Source organism: Colias croceus, chromosome 14 (genome assembly GCF_905220415.1).
Source record: "Colias croceus chromosome 14, ilColCroc2.1".
NCBI lineage: Eukaryota > Metazoa > Arthropoda > Insecta > Lepidoptera > Pieridae > Colias > Colias croceus.
In genome coordinates, this window is record NC_059550.1 from 497,651 (window position 1) to 515,840 (window position 18,190).

General features: G+C 37.0%; 2 protein-coding genes across 2 annotated transcripts in view; both read right to left on the reverse strand.

Moving 5' to 3' along the window:
- Nucleotides 1-425: 425 nt before the first annotated feature.
- The window catches only part of LOC123697449 (probable serine/threonine-protein kinase nek3), a 106,437-nt gene continuing 88,672 nt past the window's right edge, over nt 426-18,190 (reverse strand). The window contains exons 4-5 of the mRNA XM_045643970.1: nt 3,486-3,579; nt 426-3,366 (exon numbers count right to left, since the gene is read on the reverse strand). Of these exons, the coding sequence (XP_045499926.1) occupies nt 811-3,366; nt 3,486-3,579 (2,650 nt within the window). The 3' untranslated portion in view covers nt 426-810. The remainder of the gene's footprint in view (nt 3,367-3,485; nt 3,580-18,190) is intronic.
- Nucleotides 4,626-10,728, reverse strand: LOC123697450 (interferon regulatory factor 2-binding protein 1). Its single transcript, XM_045643971.1, has 4 exons — nt 9,875-10,728; nt 7,776-8,009; nt 7,143-7,384; nt 4,626-7,032 (listed from the first exon to the last, which is right to left on the reverse strand). Exons 1-4 carry the CDS (start codon nt 10,539-10,541, stop codon nt 6,907-6,909), a joined length of 1,269 nt encoding a protein of 422 aa, XP_045499927.1. The 5' UTR covers nt 10,542-10,728; the 3' UTR covers nt 4,626-6,906.

An 18,190-nucleotide genomic window follows, 5' to 3' on the forward strand; every position in this document is an offset into this window, starting at 1 on the left:
ATTTGTGACAAAAATCTATATATCCCCTCTTAAAGCTAGTGTATCTCTATGTATAATTTCTTTAAAAGCGGATCAGTGGCTTGAAAGCATAAAGAAAAGAAAGATGTTTCAAGATTTTGTAATAGCTTTTGGGGACATCTAGCGAGTATGAAGAGAATCAGCGCAGACCACTTAAACAACGACCAAATTGTTTCGTATTACTTTCTAAAGATGGCGCAGTTTATGTATATTATCTGTATGGTATTATCGTCATATTGTATAACATTTATGTAGGATTAGGATCGACTATTCCTTATGTACCTATATAGTAAACTTTGGTAATTATAAAACAGCATATTTGTTTTTTAAATTTCAGGCAGAGAACCTAAAATATGATTTTATTGATTAAAATAACAAGGAAGTATACGTAAAATAAAACAACAACATCATTTCATTATAAAATATATCATAATAAAAAATAGTATCCACAAGAAGATTCACTTAAAATAATCAATAATAATTTGACAATTAAAATTGCAATAACCTACATGTTTGTACTAACGGTGAGAACAAATTCATCTTAAAAATAAACGTATCTTTAGTTCATAATATAAAAATATTAAGTCTATAAAGCACTTTCATATTTTAACATCTAGGATACAAACAAAGACCACAAGCATTCGTCTCTCTCACACAACAGCAAATATACAAAAGGATCGTAAGAGAGAAAGAAACAGCATGCATTTTGCTAACTCCGTAAACTAGTCAAAAGGTACTTTATACATATCTAAAACAACTAACCAAACAAGAAAATGATCAACAATTTTGACGTCACTTCATTTGACCCAAACTGACTTCTCCCTCACTTTTACTATATTTATTAGATTTAGTCTGATAAGCGCTTATTTCTCCTTCACTTTTTAAAGGAACCACAGCGCTTGAATGTTCTGAATATTTGGATAGAGATGACGAACTAGGTTCCGATATAGAGGGTATTTTGTGTCTCCTCAATCGTCTTTTAAACTCTCTGTTAATTTCACCAAAACTTATATCTGATGACGTATAATCTTCTACCGAACTAGAGCTGCTTATTATTCTAACTGGTTTGGGTTTTATGAATCTCTTGCTATGAATATGTCTGTCAGAATTGGATAAATTTCCGGAAGACTGTGGTAAGCGCAGGCTAAATCGAGGCGATGACAAATTGATCGTTATGTTGTGTTCTTCTTCCAGAGAAACCTTTGATTCTTGCACATTTATTCCTTGGTCGGAATCTTTTCTATGTGACTCGATTGTCATAGGGCTCGTTTGCTTATTTAAAGTGACAGATAAGGTAAAAGGCGACGTGGTTCTTGTTTTAGTCCTGGTTGGTGATGTCATTACATTTTTGACGCGTGCTGGAGAAGTCTGAGTATTTTTCGGTAAAGAAGATACGTTTTTCTCGTCAGAATATAGTTTGCAATCATTGGATGTAGATGGTTTATTTAGATTCTTCTCAAGCAAGTCGCTGTATTCATCGATTATCAGCTTTTTAATGAATTCCTTTTCTAATTTAAACATATTCTCAACTTCATGTCGAGGGTCAATGGATAAATCATTACGTATTGTTTGTATATCATTTTCGATTCTGGGTGATGTTTGTGTTCCTTGTAATGATATTTTATTCACTGCGTTACTTTGTGTTGCAGTATCTTGGGTATCTACTGTATGTATATATTCAAAGGTATCGATTTTATTTTTTAAAGATAGATTTGATATCTTCACATATGTTTTATTATGTTCAGTGTTATGTTGATCATTAATATTTAATGCTTCATTCCTTACATTTAAATTAACAGAAATTTCAGGTGACTTAGACCTCACACCAACTGACTGGCTTTTTTCGGATGGTGGTTCAGAATTATCAACTTCAAAATCATCAGCATATGTGTTATCATCATCATCATCGTTAGACAGTTTATTAAATGTAAGCGGTGGTGTATCGGTGTTATCTTTATTGAATTTCTTTGACAGAGTACTGCTCACTTTTTCTTCTAAATCTAACACTTCTTGCATTAAATTTTCATCCGAAGTACTTAATATTTTCTGTTCCTCTTCTCTTCCTTTTTGTGATTTATCATTGCTGAATGAATTCTGACGACTCAATATCTTATCTAAAATAGGACTTAACGGTACATCACTTTTGTTTGATACATGGGACAGTTCCCTCTCAATTTCTTTAACATTAACTCCTCCTAACGTTAGCTTTGTATAAGGAATATACTCGGTATTATTTAAAACTTTCCTCTCTTTGGGTTGTAAGACTGGCACTTTAGAGGTTTGATTTTTTGTGATGGCTTTTGTAGTTTTGGGTTTTACAGTTTGACCGTACACTGCGTTTAATTTTCTCTTCCATTCGTTTAAATTCGTGCGTGTTCTTTTAACATCCCTTTTAGGAACATTATTATCATTGTGAACTTTACGCCTATCTAATGGTTTGTAACTTATATGTTGTTTTGTAGATATTCGTTTTTTATTAGTGTTCGATGATTCACTACTTTCATAAGTTTTCATTTTAGATACTTTACGTTGTGGTGGTTGTTCTATAGCAACGTCTATTTCATGTATTTTCTTATCCGATGTAGATGGCACTTCGTGTGAAAATGCTATAACAGCAACGTTATTTCTCTTTTCAGAATTATTAACTAAGTCAGTATTATCGGGTACTATATCTAGTTGTAAAACATTTTGTGTTTTCAATTCACTTCTTATATTGATACAAGGCATTTCTTGTATATTCAAAGGACGTGTAAAAATAGTCCTCTGTTTAGGTTCTTCGTATTCATGAACAATTTCTTTGTATGTCACTGTTTTGTCCCTACATGGTGTCTGATTTAATCTTATTTTATCTGTGTTGTTATTTTCACTATTACTAATGCCTTCTGCTATTTCTATTGTTTTAGTTTTAGAAATTCCTAATTTCCTTAGAGGCTTTTTTTGTACTACTGGTTTTGTTACACTTATTCTAGAACTACAAATGGGCTTATTTTCCGCTATTTTATTAGCTATTAACTCTTGTACTGCATTTGCGTTTGTACGCGGCGTCACAATGGATTGTGATGGGCTAATGATTCTATGGCCATGAAATTTAGCATTAACGACTTCTTCTATGTGTATTTTCTCATTAAAATCTTCGTCTAGCGGCATTGGTAGCGTTTTGACTTGTACCCCGGGTTCGTGATATTTCGACAACTCTCCAGAAAGCAACTTCAGGTCATCTGCAGTCGATTGCAGCATTCCATGCAATTTTCTTAACATGATTTCGTCCTCGGGCCGTAATGATGGTTCAGGTTTCCATAAATCATCATCTATAATTTTAACCATATCCAAGTTTTTGCTGCTCTCAACCTGGAAAATGAAGTTCTACTGTTAGTCCAATTATAATATGTAAGTATATATTTATCGAGTTAGTTATATTATTGGCATTTTTTTCAATTAAAATAAATTGAATTGTGGACATATCTTACCAAATATCGATCGACTGGGTAGCGCGGAGGGGCAGGTCTCATCTGTTGGTCAGGCAGAGGGGTTCCGGCATCCTCTCCGTTGTTCCGCTCCTTTCTGTGGGCAAACATTATTGTTTTTAATACAAATGTAATAATTACCACTTAAATAAAAATAGGTTACCCGTGTTATACTTCATTTTAATATTTTTACCATCTTAGCTCAAATAACTGTAATTTTAGTAAAATTATTGGAAAAGTATGGAATATATTCTGCCTTATTTGTGAAATTAACGAAATATGAGGTGAAGGCGAAATCTATACCTATAATATAAATCTTTAGAGTTTTCTGTTTCCGATTTCAAAAATTGTTTTACGTTAACTCGCAAAAATATTGATAAGTAGTATAATTTATGTTTGACCGAATACCTATTTTTTAATCTTACAGCAGTCTTAAATTAATTCCTTTTAATTTGGACACATATAATTCTGAAATCTTAACGCAGTTTTATTTACTTTTATAAAAAACAATACCCCGTGGTAAGATTCTTTACACGCTTCAAAATTGAAATATCTTTCAAATTTTATTGTAACCGTCAACGCAAAAATAAACAATCCGTTGTTTTGTAAATTTTAATATCCACGTGTAACAATTATTTCCATCGCTAACATATGAATGTTTATGCTGTGTTATGAAATGTAATTTGGCATGCAATTCATTTATATTGGTCAAGCTCATACAGTGCGATTAGTATGAATTCATAACATTTATTCATTTAGATATGTAACTACTTATTAATTTCTGTATTTCTCCGTTTCCATAGCAATAAGACCATTTCTTTCATTTATTGGAACCATATTCAGAAGAAAGGGGGCTAGACGGTTAAAATTCTTACGAAAAGTTGTCACGACTCTTTTTGCTACAGTTGTAAGCCGTGCGGCGTGCGCGTGGTTCTCTGTTTGTCCCTCTAACTTAACACTTCGTTCCATCCGGATTCCGGATGTCCCTTGACATCGCTCAAGTTTCTTTTCGTATTTATTTTTCCCTTTCTATGGTAGTATCTACCTATTAGGAAACATTTCTTTCGTCTACTTTCGAAAGTCAATAATAGTAGTTTTACCAAAAAGGGGAAATTAAGGATAGGTGCAAATAAAAGGTCAATATTATAAAATCACATCAATTGTATTTCACCAACATTTACAATAACGTCTTAATCGAAGCATTTCACTTGCTTGCAGTAAGAAACATATAACTCGATTATCGAGAACCTTATTACGAGCCTATCGATAGAGGCGGACTAAAACTTGAATACATTCAATGTACGCATTCATGTTTAGCTCAAATAATCCGTAATAAAGCGAGCGAAAACCAAAACAATAAAAATAATTTAGACAATTCATATATGCATACATTAAAAGTATAAAAGAAAAAGAAAATTTTGCACTCTTTGTGCTCAGACCCCGTCTATAATACGCTTCACGCACATTTGTCGCAATTATTATACAAACGTATTACTAAAAGTTAATTGCAACAAATATGCGTAAACACCTTGAATATTTAATGTAAACAGACAGACCCCAAACATTGGGTAGTGTAAAAAACGATACATCAATTTCGAATCTATCAGAAAACGTTAAATATAAATTAACAACATTTTTGTTAGACAGTTATACAAACAGAAAAGCAATAAAACCCGCCATCTCGGCGTTTCAATAAATAAACGTATATAATTTCGATATCACCATAAATACAGCAGTTATAGAAATATTCACGTCGAGTAAAACAAAATCGATTGCAAGTTATGTGATTTATAAATAACTACAAGACTCACAGTACTTAGTAATACTGACTGGATAGCCTTGAATAATCTAGCGGCTAGAACCCATTAAATCATTATTATTTACAAGTTTAATTATATACAAAGTACCGTAGATAATAATAATATATGTACACGAATCTAAAATAAATAATGGACATGTCAATTAAATTGAACGTGCTAAACAGTAAGATAAGGTCATGTCGCGTCTGACGGATATGACACTAGATAACCGCGCTGTTCCCTGTGCGCGGACTGTACGCCGGCACACTGATGACTGCCCTACATACACGACAACGATGTAACCAACGCATTAATAAATCGACCAAACGATACTAAACATCAGAAACTAGAAGACGACTTGTACTCATACAAAGATAGAAAACGCTAAACCGATTTATTAATACGAGCTATCTGTCCAACAGATATCGAAACAATTCCCTTCCTACGAGGCCAAGCGAAACAAAAAAGCCAACCGGCCGCCATCTGATAGCCTTCGAAATTGACACACTAACTGTAATAACATTATGACATACAATGATAATAATATAATGATAATTACTTCACTTTATACAAATATAGCAGCGAGTTTTAAGAGTTCCTATAACGGCCGCGCGTTCGCGGATCAGATTGACATTTCACAAAATGACTAGGCGCGCCCCGACGTGCGCACGTCTCGCTAATACTGCAGCCGACCAAACCACACTTAACCTTACAAAATAATCAACCCAACACTTAGTGCTCTGCGGAGCGAAACGAGTTTACAATCCAATTTCGATTTGACTTCCAATTCGAAAACAATTTCTACTTGTATGCGACTAACGAAACTTGAATCGTGTCCAGGCCGAATGTCGTCCAATACATTAACGGAACTCGAGCCACTCGGAAAAAATACGCTTCCAATACAAGAAAATAAGAAAATTATTTATGCGCCGTATGCAATTAATAGATATAATATTTTAAGTATAAGTTCTAATATCTGTACAAAGAGCGATGCGCTTCCAATATTTTTAACTACATTTTTACAGTCAGTAATCAACTACATAAAATGTCATGATCATTATTATATAGTATAATACTCGTACAGTATATAAAATCACATAAATAAATGCCAAGTTCACTATGGTTCAGGACCTAAAGGTAACTAAGAAAATGGCATCCGAAGAGTTCTCGATAAAAAAATGCCAGACCTACTTCTGTCGACGAGAAGCACTTCAGATCAAAAAACTATTGTTAAATCGACTTTTTACAACGAGACAATAATCGTAAAATGATTCGAAAACGGATATGTACTATATTCAGAATATTGCATAACTCACAGATTAAAACACGAAAACATCCGATTTGTGAGATGGTTCTATGCTTGCGGATCCATTACGCTGAATACGGTCCATCGTCCTCCGGCCGCTGGGGTCGCGGAGAGCCATTCCGAGACACCGGGCGGTGCCAACTAACGTAACGTTATTTACAATGTATATACAAGTGTTCCGACGCGGCGGGCCCAGCCCCGGGCCGCGAGCAAAGTGCGCGATGCGCTTGTCGGCGCCAAGCGGCCGCCCGACACTCCTCCCCTGGTCAGTTCACAGTGAGAGGGACAAGAGATAAAGTCTACGCGGCGGCACGCTGCCCTAGGTCTCCCGCTCTTTCTTCGGTTTGAACTCCTCTCCTAGGATCGTGGCGATCTCGCCCTGCATGAATGCCCAGGGCACGGTCGAGTTCGCCAACGGGCATTTCTCGCCACTTGGACAGTAAACCTGTAAAGAAGGAAACGTAAATTAAGTCAACAGTCATCGTTAAGATTATAAGATAAAGTAATTGAGCTATTTCCCATACAATAAAAAGCTTACTAAGAACATTTACTAACCTCAGATCCTTGCTGTCTCTTGATTGAATCCCGGGAGCACGGGAAGCAGAATTTGTGATGTGGTTGACTCGGGCACTGCACGAAGTGTGTGTCCTCCAGGCGTTCTTGGCACAGGGTGCATTTCAGCAGAGGAGCTGGCGCAGGGGCAGCCGCTTCGGTGCCTTCACCAGCCTCCGTGGAAGAAACTGACGTCGTTGATGACACGTGTCGCGAGCCCGACGACCGCCGCCCGCCGTTCGACCCTGTCGGACCGGATAACAACATTTAGCTACTGTCTGCAGATATTCATATAGGATATATCAAACTACAATCGATTGGAAAACAGCAGACTGTAGCAGAGGACATAGGCAGAAGCGGTCGTCGGGCGCCGCGCCGTGATGCGGCAGACGCGGCGATCGGACGCCCGCCCGAGTCCGACCAAATAAAACGGTTAACGCGTTTTAAAATTCTTTTGTTACTTTCAAAAGGGATAGTTACGATAACCAAATCGATTCTGCTTTAACAACATTCCAGTTCGTGTATACTTTTGTAAATAATCTGACAGTAATAATTTTTAAAACATAACGGTATGTAAGAAGATAATATAGAAATATTAATATTCAAAAACTGTGTTGCTATTCAATATAAATTTACCTGAAGAATTGGGCGAGTGCTGGCTAGAGCGACTAGCTGATCGCTGTGGTGGCGGCTGTGGGGGTGATCCTCCAGCGGATCTCGGAGATCCGGGGGGTAATGTGTCGGTCACTGACATCAGAGCGGCCATAGGGGACGGCCCTGCTCCAGCCCCTGTCACTGGGGGAGATCCTGCTGTGCGACCCAAAGGAGATCCAGCCGAACCATTCGTTAGTGGAGCACTATTTCCATAACCTAAAATAGAAATAGATAAATTATCATCATTTGTTAAACTGTCAAATCTGTATTTAAAATATGCGGTTACTGAGGCACTAGAAATAATTAATCGAAAGTAATAAGTTGTAAATAATGTAGTATAATTTATTAGTCATCATTCATTTTATTAACGCTCCAATGTTCTCCAATCTTTGAATAACAAGAGGTAACCTGCAGTGGAATGATTTAAGAAATGTTTCCTATAATCGTGCGCTAGAGACAATTAAAAAACTGTTTCTATTCTTTAAACGAGTTAACATATAATATTGGATGACACATCGTTTGCGGTGAAGCGACGATAGTAAACATTCACTCACACACGCAAACAATATCGTATAAATAGCATTGTGTTTTAATACACGCTTACGTAGAACCACTATGTGTCAGTCAGTGGCTGGTCGCAACGTAGTGCTCTTTGCCGCCAATTTTTGTCAGCTGGTTAGAAAGTAGTGAAAAATTGCCGGATTTCTTAGAGAATTGCCAAACTATTTCTGATAGTTATCTTTGTTTATGTTTAAATTCACTGCAGAACAAAGCGAGTTCGAATTTGAAGACCAAACAAACGATAGACGAACAAAGAATCATTTTCAGTTGTTTTGGATACATTTTGTAGTAGCTGTGTTTACACACCTTCTATGCTATTACGCTAAACCTCTTTAAACTGCTATTACTGTATCAAAGAGTTATAAAGACCATCTATCACACATCATCCAAAAGGGTAATGATGGCTAGTGAGGCAAACGGTTGAGGCGCGGCCCATATGGCGCTGGTGACGTCACGGTGACCTTTTTGGCCGTGCGCTCGTGGCGAGCCGCGCTCCCTACACACACGCCAACGGAATGTGGTCGAGCAACTCTGCCAAGCGTAGGCAGGCGCTATATTTTTTCGCTCGGCGGCCTACCTACATACGTACGCGAGCGAAAATGTCGTCACGCGACGTTGCCGCTCCGTTCGTGTCGTGCTTGCATTCACGGCGCGGTCGCGTTTACATTACGTGGGTGTTTGTACGTACTTAGTGTGCGAGAGGCCACGAGTGCTCGCTTTCGAGAACGCCAACCGGTCGGACCAGTTTTTTATTTATGGAGCCAGTTAATGCACCTACCTAGATATGAATCCCTCGGTGAACGCTTGCGCAAAAACACAGCGTTTTTAACACGTACGTGGCCGAGTGTCGCTTTCGTTATCGCGAAATGCGTGACTATTTTCAGTTTTTATTATAATTTTATTAACCCACATAATCGATGATAAACAAAGCTATTTTATGTGTTGCGTCACTCAATTGTTTGGTCTTGACGACGCGAATGGGCGGAATAATGAACGTGAACTTTGATTTGTTTTCAAGTATCCTATGATTAATGCTTTAATGAGTAACTTTCTATTATTCATAAAATTTAAATTTATTTATCGATACTTTTTTATTTTTTACGATTTGAATAGAAATGAAATGATTCATTTCAGAATATTTCTCTACTCTTTCCTTAGGTAGGTAGTTTATGAAATAAGACAAAAAATTAGGTTCAATTCTGGAACGTAAGATTTTTACAAAAAATATATAGGTACCTAAACAAAATTAAAATCAAATTTGGGATATTTATTAAATAAACTAGCATTTTATTTCTTAAATCAGAGGACCAAAAAATAACATTCCAGGTGTTTTTTTTTTCAATTCAAGCCAAGAATTGAGATTTTTTTGTAGTCCTATGCTATTCCTAACTTATCCCATTAATTTTGTATCCATCACGGTAAAATAATCGGACAAAAAGAGAATCATTTCTAGTGCCACCAAAAAGAAATAAATAAAATATTTTAAAATACAACAGAGGATTAAAAAAAATAGGACTTACCGTTAGTTTTAAAAGCTGCATCAAATGATGGTGTACGCAGTGGGTGCTTTTCTTGTTTGAAAACACGATCAGGCGCAAAAGGAGCAGCCAGGGAAACTGCGGGCAAAGATTCGCCACGGGTTAGGGGTGGGCGGGAGTGCTCTTCCAAAAGCCTTTTTGCTGGTTCATGATGATTCTGGTGATCATCATCGTCCAGGGGCCTTTTGAGCGTGAGACCAGGAGCGAGGCGAGCACCACCGTGCGTCGGCAAGTGCGCCAGAGGCAAGTGGGCGAGTCGCCGGCTCTCATGTTCTTCCCGCCGACTTCCGTACTCCGCTAACAGCCCAGCGTTTGTAGCTGGTCGCGAATGATGCAGCGTAAATCCAGCTGTGGGAGCATGATGCGCCGGTGGAGCCGGCTGACCCCTCGCTGATGATTCTGCACCATTCTGATGCGCTTCCAAAGGTGCACGGTGAGCGCCTTTCGCATGTGTAGGTCCACGGCCTTCCTGGAAACCGTGAGCGCGCTTCAGCTGCCTCGCCGTATCGAGAACCACCTCTATCCTATCCGCACCCTCGTAATTGACACATCCACGGCACACTGGCTCCGAAAATTCGTGCAGCATCGCCCATGGCATCCGGGGAAGATCGCACAAATAGCAGTGCTGCCTCTTCTGCATCACCGACATCTCGATGTCTGGTGTGTAACGTAATCGGCGATATTCGCTTAGAAAAATTGTCACTTGTTTATTTTTGTCGAATAAAACACTGTCACCATGGTACACGGGATCACTGGTATCACATGTAACGCAGTAGCGCGGCGGCGTCTAGAAGCACTCGCTGCGGTCGCGGGTTGACGAGAGACTGAGCTGGGTCGGTCGGAGGGGCAGAGGGGACCGGGCGGCGGCAGCCATTATCGAGCGGTGACGTCAGCGCGCGCACCGCGACGAGCCGAGGACGAGCCGTAATGGTGGCAGTACACATGGGGCCAACGTGTTGGGCCAACGGGTTGGGCCAACGTGTAGAGAGCTACTTGGCGGTATGTTGGCTTCATTAGTGTAGTTGGCGCCAATATTGGCAGGCCATCCGAATGTTGTCGGTTTTTTGTGCACACTTCAAAGGATCTTGGCGCGCTCCGCAAACAGCGTTCACACGTTGGTGTCTTCTTCAGTTTGTTGTTACTCATCAGCGGAGACAGTATCGTTGCGCGTCAATGAATTTTACGTTTCCATGTTCCGATAGCGATGGCGGCGCCGATGTGGACAAGCAATGAGGTTTTACAATTCGTAGAATTGTATCGACATGAATGAATAATTTGGAATCCACGGCATGAACTACACAAAAATAAATACCATATGACTCAATAAATTAGATGTTTTATTTTCTATTTATTATATTATTCTAGATGTTTTTCATAACTCACTTTCATACATTTTGTATTCTTTTCAGTACTTGTTCTTAAAAATTAAATAACAATATACAATGAGCATGATTTTGATCAAATTGTGCTTTAGGTATTACATAAATAATATTATCAAATATCACCAATAAATACATCCGTCCGTACTCTTTAAAGTTTCGTTTTATAGTTAAAATTAAATGTAAAATGTACAAATTTTAAACATTTTAAAAAATCTAAACATATTTTTTTAATAATGTTTTATTTGTACAGAAATAAAAAAAGGAAAATAGAGATTGGAAAATGCTAAGGGAAAATGGTATCATCATAGACAGCAGAGTACACTCAATGTTATTGGTGCACATGTACGTAATAATTAAACGCACTGTATAAATAAATTGCCGCGGCTGCAAGAACTTCTACGGACTACGTCCATCTTTGAAGCGCCAATGCAGAATGATCAGTACGCCAATGTGTGAACAGGAATCTTGAATCCTTCATTTTTACCCAACACGTTGGCCCAACGCCTTGGCCCCATGTGTACTGCCGCTATTAGCCCGACGCGGATGCGCTCCCCCGTACCCGCGCCGCAGCCCGCAGCGCTTATCGCGCGATAACGAACGCGGTACATCCACTGTACTCCATTAAACAGACTCCGTACAATATGTAATCGATACAAATTAACGAGCAACTTAATTACTTGTTTTTCAGTGAGCTAAAACAGGAAATTGAACTGCTTCGTAATTAAACATTGATAACGCACTACAGTGTTAGTCTGCTCTATTAATCTTGAGGACATTACCATGCAATTAGTTCACAAAACTTTTAGAAGGACCACAATATAATACACTATAGCCAAAACAAAATAAGGAAACTTGATAGAAACACCAATTTAGTTAATCAGGAATATCAGGCAATAACATTACATTGTATTTCATGTACATGTATTTTAGAATGTATAGGTCTGAGATGCAGTTTGACTGTATGAGAAACAGGCGTCCAGATATAATTTTATTGCTACCCATCAAAATCTGCATGAGCGGGGCTAGATTTCTCTTGACATACCTACGTAGGTATGCATACAGTAACAGGTCCGAGTGTAATTTGGTCAGTAACATAACGTAACAGCGTAGAACGGCGTGAATCATTGCCTCGGTGGAGTGCCGTCGACTGGTCGCACAAACGACCCATAGATTCCTAACAGAACTCATATTATTCAACGAAAGTAAACAGCTGCCGCTCTAGAATAACAATTAACGCTAACACGTATAACCGACGTGCTCGATGCATTAAATTTCAATCTATTCTCACTTGGTTTCCTTTCGAACGGCTGCATTCTGAATTATTATTATTATCAAGTAACGCGGACGGATCCGGCTGGAGGACGGGAGCGGGGGAACGCAACCGGTACGGCGGCCATCTTGAGACGTGACGTCACGTGACGAGTCAGCCGAGGTGCGGCGCGGCAACGTCGCTCGCGTCGAACCACCATGTTTCCTCTCATTTCGTTGTATTTTATTTTAATAATAATGCAGGCTCATCTTTTTTTGTATGCGCTCGATCGTGGAAAACAGTTATGCGGGCAGGTAATGTTGAACGGATTGAAAGTCTTGGAGAATAATAATTTGGGAATGAACGTTCGAAAAAAACAAAACGATAAAGTAGTAAGATTGTAATACAATTAATGTTTAAAATGATTTGACACAGATTTATTGGTAAATAAAGTTAGTTTTATTATTATTAACCTACAATAAATGTTATCGCAAGATCACTTCAATTTTATGACAACAAAATAAATTAAGATTTTTATTGCACTATAAAATAGGTAATAACTTAAAGATTAGAATATAATTCTAGTTAAAATGATTACGATTTCTTAGAATAAAATACCTAAAAGTAACTGTTGCCTACCCTACACTAACTTACATTTTTGGTAAAATAAATAGGTACCTAATCTAAGCTTGAATAATTTTCTTTTAATAATAATAAAAATTATCATTATCTATTTCATAAGGATTACAATACAAAAAAGATTAACCGTTGCAAAGTTTCCAAACTACTGACTACTAATACTCTTACAAATAAATCATACGAAAAAACTAAAAGACGTTTTAAAAGCGGATTATGTCGAATATTAAAAAATAGCTCATCCAAATTCGAAATCCGTAAAAAGCATAGTTTTTTATCAGCATAAGCCGACAATAGTAAACAGTAACGTTAACAAAGACACTATGAACGGTAAATGGTTATCTTCAAATCTCTACGGACTAAAACAACGGTTTTCAGACAAATCCGATTATTCTTTTGTCCGTGATGAAGTAAAGGGAACACGAATTTAATTAGCTGATTGCGATTTGAGTGCAGGACACTTCCAATGTAATACTATTTTAGGGAAATTGGATTAGCCCATTGTCTGCATTAAGTTTTAATGTAGAATTAAAAAGACCCGCTTTTAAAGTAATAAATGCTAGGAATAGTTAAATGGTTTAATTTTAATATGAATGATTATTTGTCTGAAAATCTTCCGGGTAAATTCAAATTGCATAGATCTTTTAAAATATTTTAAAATATACATCAGTCCAGATGTTACTTCTATTTGTTATTTCATATTTGTAAGTTTTTCATAGTAAGGAGCTTTACTCCTTCATTTTACGAAGGCGATATATATCCTGTGTTTCATAAACAACTACAAGGAAAAACACAATTTTTACAAGGAACGGATAGTAAACGCCCAAATCATACTGATTCATGTTTCGCATTAGTCTACCCATAATTTAAAATTCACTTAGGAAATACTGCAAAAGTGCTGTACTAAAGACAACATTCTCGTACACTATCCGCTCATTAAACTTCAAACGACATAATTGATTTAATTACATTTCAAATTATTATGTTATATGCAAGAAAACTGAAGGAGGAGGTACATCATGCAATCATTTCTATACGTAATATAGCACGCATACTGCATGTCACACCAAAATACCGATTTCTGGCTAATTAAAAAATCCATCGCCGTGGGTGCAGTGCGCATGCGTGGCGTTCGCTTGTTTTATATCACATTGCACGTGCTTAGTTTGTTTATTTACATCTATGAGATTATAGCTGACATGAGATCCATCATGTACGCCCTTGGCTTCTATATCGGTCGCTAATATTCATTTATAATTTCTATTATCAGTGACTGATAGCTATCTTATTATAGGTTGAAATAAAGAAGTTGTTTTTCAAGGCATGCGATTAATTGCACAATGCTTGTTGTAAGTGCCTTGTTTACGTCGACGTCATAATTGTCTTTTAAAATATGCGTCAGTAAATGGCCTTTTAATTTCTGCTATACACTGAGCTCATAAGAATCTGAACGATTACTAAAGTATTTAAAATGTGACGGGGACGCCGACGTTTAAATATTGAAGTAATGAAGATCGGTATATTCCCACTATTGAAACTTGTGACACTAAATGTGAAGATACTTACCGTCTATTAAATCTACTCATAGTAGATTAGTATCTTGGTGGTATCAGTAGGCATACTCATATGCATTGCGATTTCCGAATTAGTACATATTAAACTACATTTCTGTTCTAAATTAATCAGAAGTGTATAGTGTACTTTATCTGAATAATATCGGACTTTATCTGCTCAAGATATTAATATTCATTCAATTGGTACATCATTACCAGTGTAAGACAAACTTTTCATTTCTATCGCCAATATCACGTAAAGACTTAATTGTGCCAGACAAAAAAAAATGTTACTGCTAGGCTGATCAGCAGTTCTATAACATAAACTATCACTACCCAAAATTCAACTCCCATATACTTAACAACAACGTGATCATGCTTTCAGTACAATCTTTCCACCACGTGAAACACTGCATACCGATTATAGTGCTAAAGTACAACCTAAGTAATAGATGGTAATACGACAGATTACAAAGCATTTACCAGTTATACATAATCACGACAGCATATACCAAAAATTTGACATTCCATACCCATCATACAAAAACCTTCAAACGAACCCCGATCATGCTCAAGTATACGTAATACGTAATCACAATTCGCCAGATTATAGTGGCCAAGAATTACCAAGTAATACGTGGTAATACGTAATCACAGAGAAGGTTCACGGCGCAACCGGCGCGGACATTGCCGTATTGATTTTCAGCTCACTATCACAATTCGGAGGACGCGCTATCGACCCTGGGTGACTGGTGTTCATTACTTTATTTATCTTTTATATGGAGTTGAATATATTTTCTTTAGTAGACTTTAACAATTTTGTCACGGATGACAATATTTTATTTATTGAATATGTCAAGCATTTGGTTATAATTATAGAGTCCATAAAGTCTATCTGTATATCAATAGTTCTTTCTTATTCTATAAATATGAGGGTAGGCAACAAATGTATGGTTTGGTGCCTAGCCTGCGGTAATTTTTTTTAATACTTTTATATACCCCTATCTAAATAAGGGTACCGAGCGCTTCTAAAATCTCAGTGTAGTGTAAATGTATAACATGAAGAATACATGACTTTCACAGAACATAAGCTTCAAACATTTCAAGCTATTGTTATAAAAATTAAAAACATAGTGAATCTTTTTGTACCCACATTTACGTTTTAATCATAATATAGCAAGTGGCAAAAAGCAATACCTCTTAGTATTGTTCTAATATTATGTTGTTATATCTCTAAAATGCTGTACAAATATAAATGGAATTCTTATTTAGTTTTTAAACTGTGTTTAATAGGGTCCACATTTTTTTCCTTCGTCCGACTAAATTCTGGTCCTAAGATAAAAAAAATGAGTTATCATCATCATCATCATCATCATCAGCCCATATACGTTCCCACTGCTGGGACACGGGCCTCCTATGAGGGTACAGGCCATAATCCACCACGCTGGCCAAGTGCGGGTTGGCGGATGACACATGTCGTCGAACTTTTTTTTTTTTTTTAATTCTTCGACATGTCGGTTTCCTCACGATGTTTTCCTTCACCGTTCGAGCAGTGGTGATGTTACAACATGCGCAGATAAATTGAAAAATCAATTTATTTCCTGCGTGCTCGCCTGGTCTCGAACCACGGACTTATCGATTCGAAGTCCGAGGTCTCACCACTGAGCCACCACTGCTCTACAAAAAAAACTCTGCACTCTGCAAAAAAAATGAGTTATGGTAAGCGTTAAATAATCGTATATTATATTACGCAGAAGAAAACTTAAACGTTTTAAGATTATCTTGGGATTTATTACTACTTTTTTTCTCCTGGTATATTATGTTCGTGATGATTGGCAAATTTTAAAGTGTGTTGAATTTTGATAGTGTTGTGCTGAGATAAATTCCCAACGTATATCAGTCTCAAGCACATGCGAGATTTCTCAAGTGTCATAGATTATTGAAATAGATGTGAAATGTATCGACCAACCAATAGAAAAGGCGTTACTCCGCGAATAAGCTCCAGAAAAAGTACCTTGAACTCAAATTCAATTTATTTTATTTATTCAATTACATTATAATATTTAATTTTATTTTAAACCAAATTTTTCACTTCTATTCCTTAGTTAAATTTCATCAGATCTTTTATAGCTTTATTTACACGAAAGAGTAGTTATCTGGCATCCATCTCTACATTATTACCTACCAAAAAGCCTGAGCAAAAAGCATACCATCCGTCATCTAACCATCAAACAATTTTGCAATACGGCAAATATTTACCAATCATCTTTCTCAATTTTCACGTTATATCAATTTCAAGCGCAGAATTATCGTAGTAACTCCATCCATTTTATCCTACCAACTAGCTGCGCTCCGCAGTTTTTCCCCCGTGGCTCCGCTTCTGTTGGTCTTAGCGTGATGATATATAGTCTTCCTCGATAAATGGGCTATCTAACACCGAAAGAATATTTCAAATCGGACCAATAGTTCCTGAGATTAGCGCGTTCAAACAAACAAACTCTTCAGCTTTAAAATATAAGTATAGAAATATAGATGAGCATAAGATCCGCATTTCCACATAGTGCAGCTATACCATACCGCACGTACTCCATGCTGGATCGATCGTTGACCGGCCAGCGCGCATGCGCCCACACCCTAACACGTGTCACTGTTTATTTACGTTCCCGACGATCCACGGGATGTTACTGAACGAATTTTTCACGTTTTAAAACAATTTGTGGGCTTCACATTTGTAAATTTTTGTTGGTAGTGACTAGTGAGATTAGCGCAAATAAATGTTTATTGTAGATGTAGTTTGAGTATTTTAATTTTAAAAATAATTCAAATGTTAGGTATAAAATTCTTAAAAAATACATTCTTTAACGACAGTTAATAACTGAATGATTCTGATATACAAGTTATTAAAATTCCACAAAATTCGTCAATTCATAAACTGATAACTTTCCTCATGTCAAGTCATTCAATTTAACAAGACGTATTTATGAAGTCATTTATCAAAACTACCCCCGATTCGGAAAGTCGCTTCTAGCAAGAATTGGCAAGCAACTCGACACTCCATCAACATCAACACTATCAAAGCAATACACCACAACTAATATAAACAAAATCTGTTAAGTCTGTACGTAAACAATTTGTTATCATTACAATACTTTCTAGTTCACACCGCTAGCCTTGAAATAGCGAATAAAAGGGGATTAAATCCCAAAAACATGTTATATCACGCTCCGTGGAGGGGACGGGAGGTGGTATCGATCGGTGACGTCACGCGTCCCGGGCAGATTATGAGGATACTCCTTAACGTCTATTTTGTATACATTTATCGTTTTTTGACCTATTTCAATGACATCGCCATGTGTGTAATGTGTGTCTTTGTTTTGTATTGCTTATTTCTGATTTGTTTATTTTTTATCAGCATTTTTATGGCAGGTTAGACAAAGGACATATTATTGTATATTTATATAAACTTGTTAGACAGATT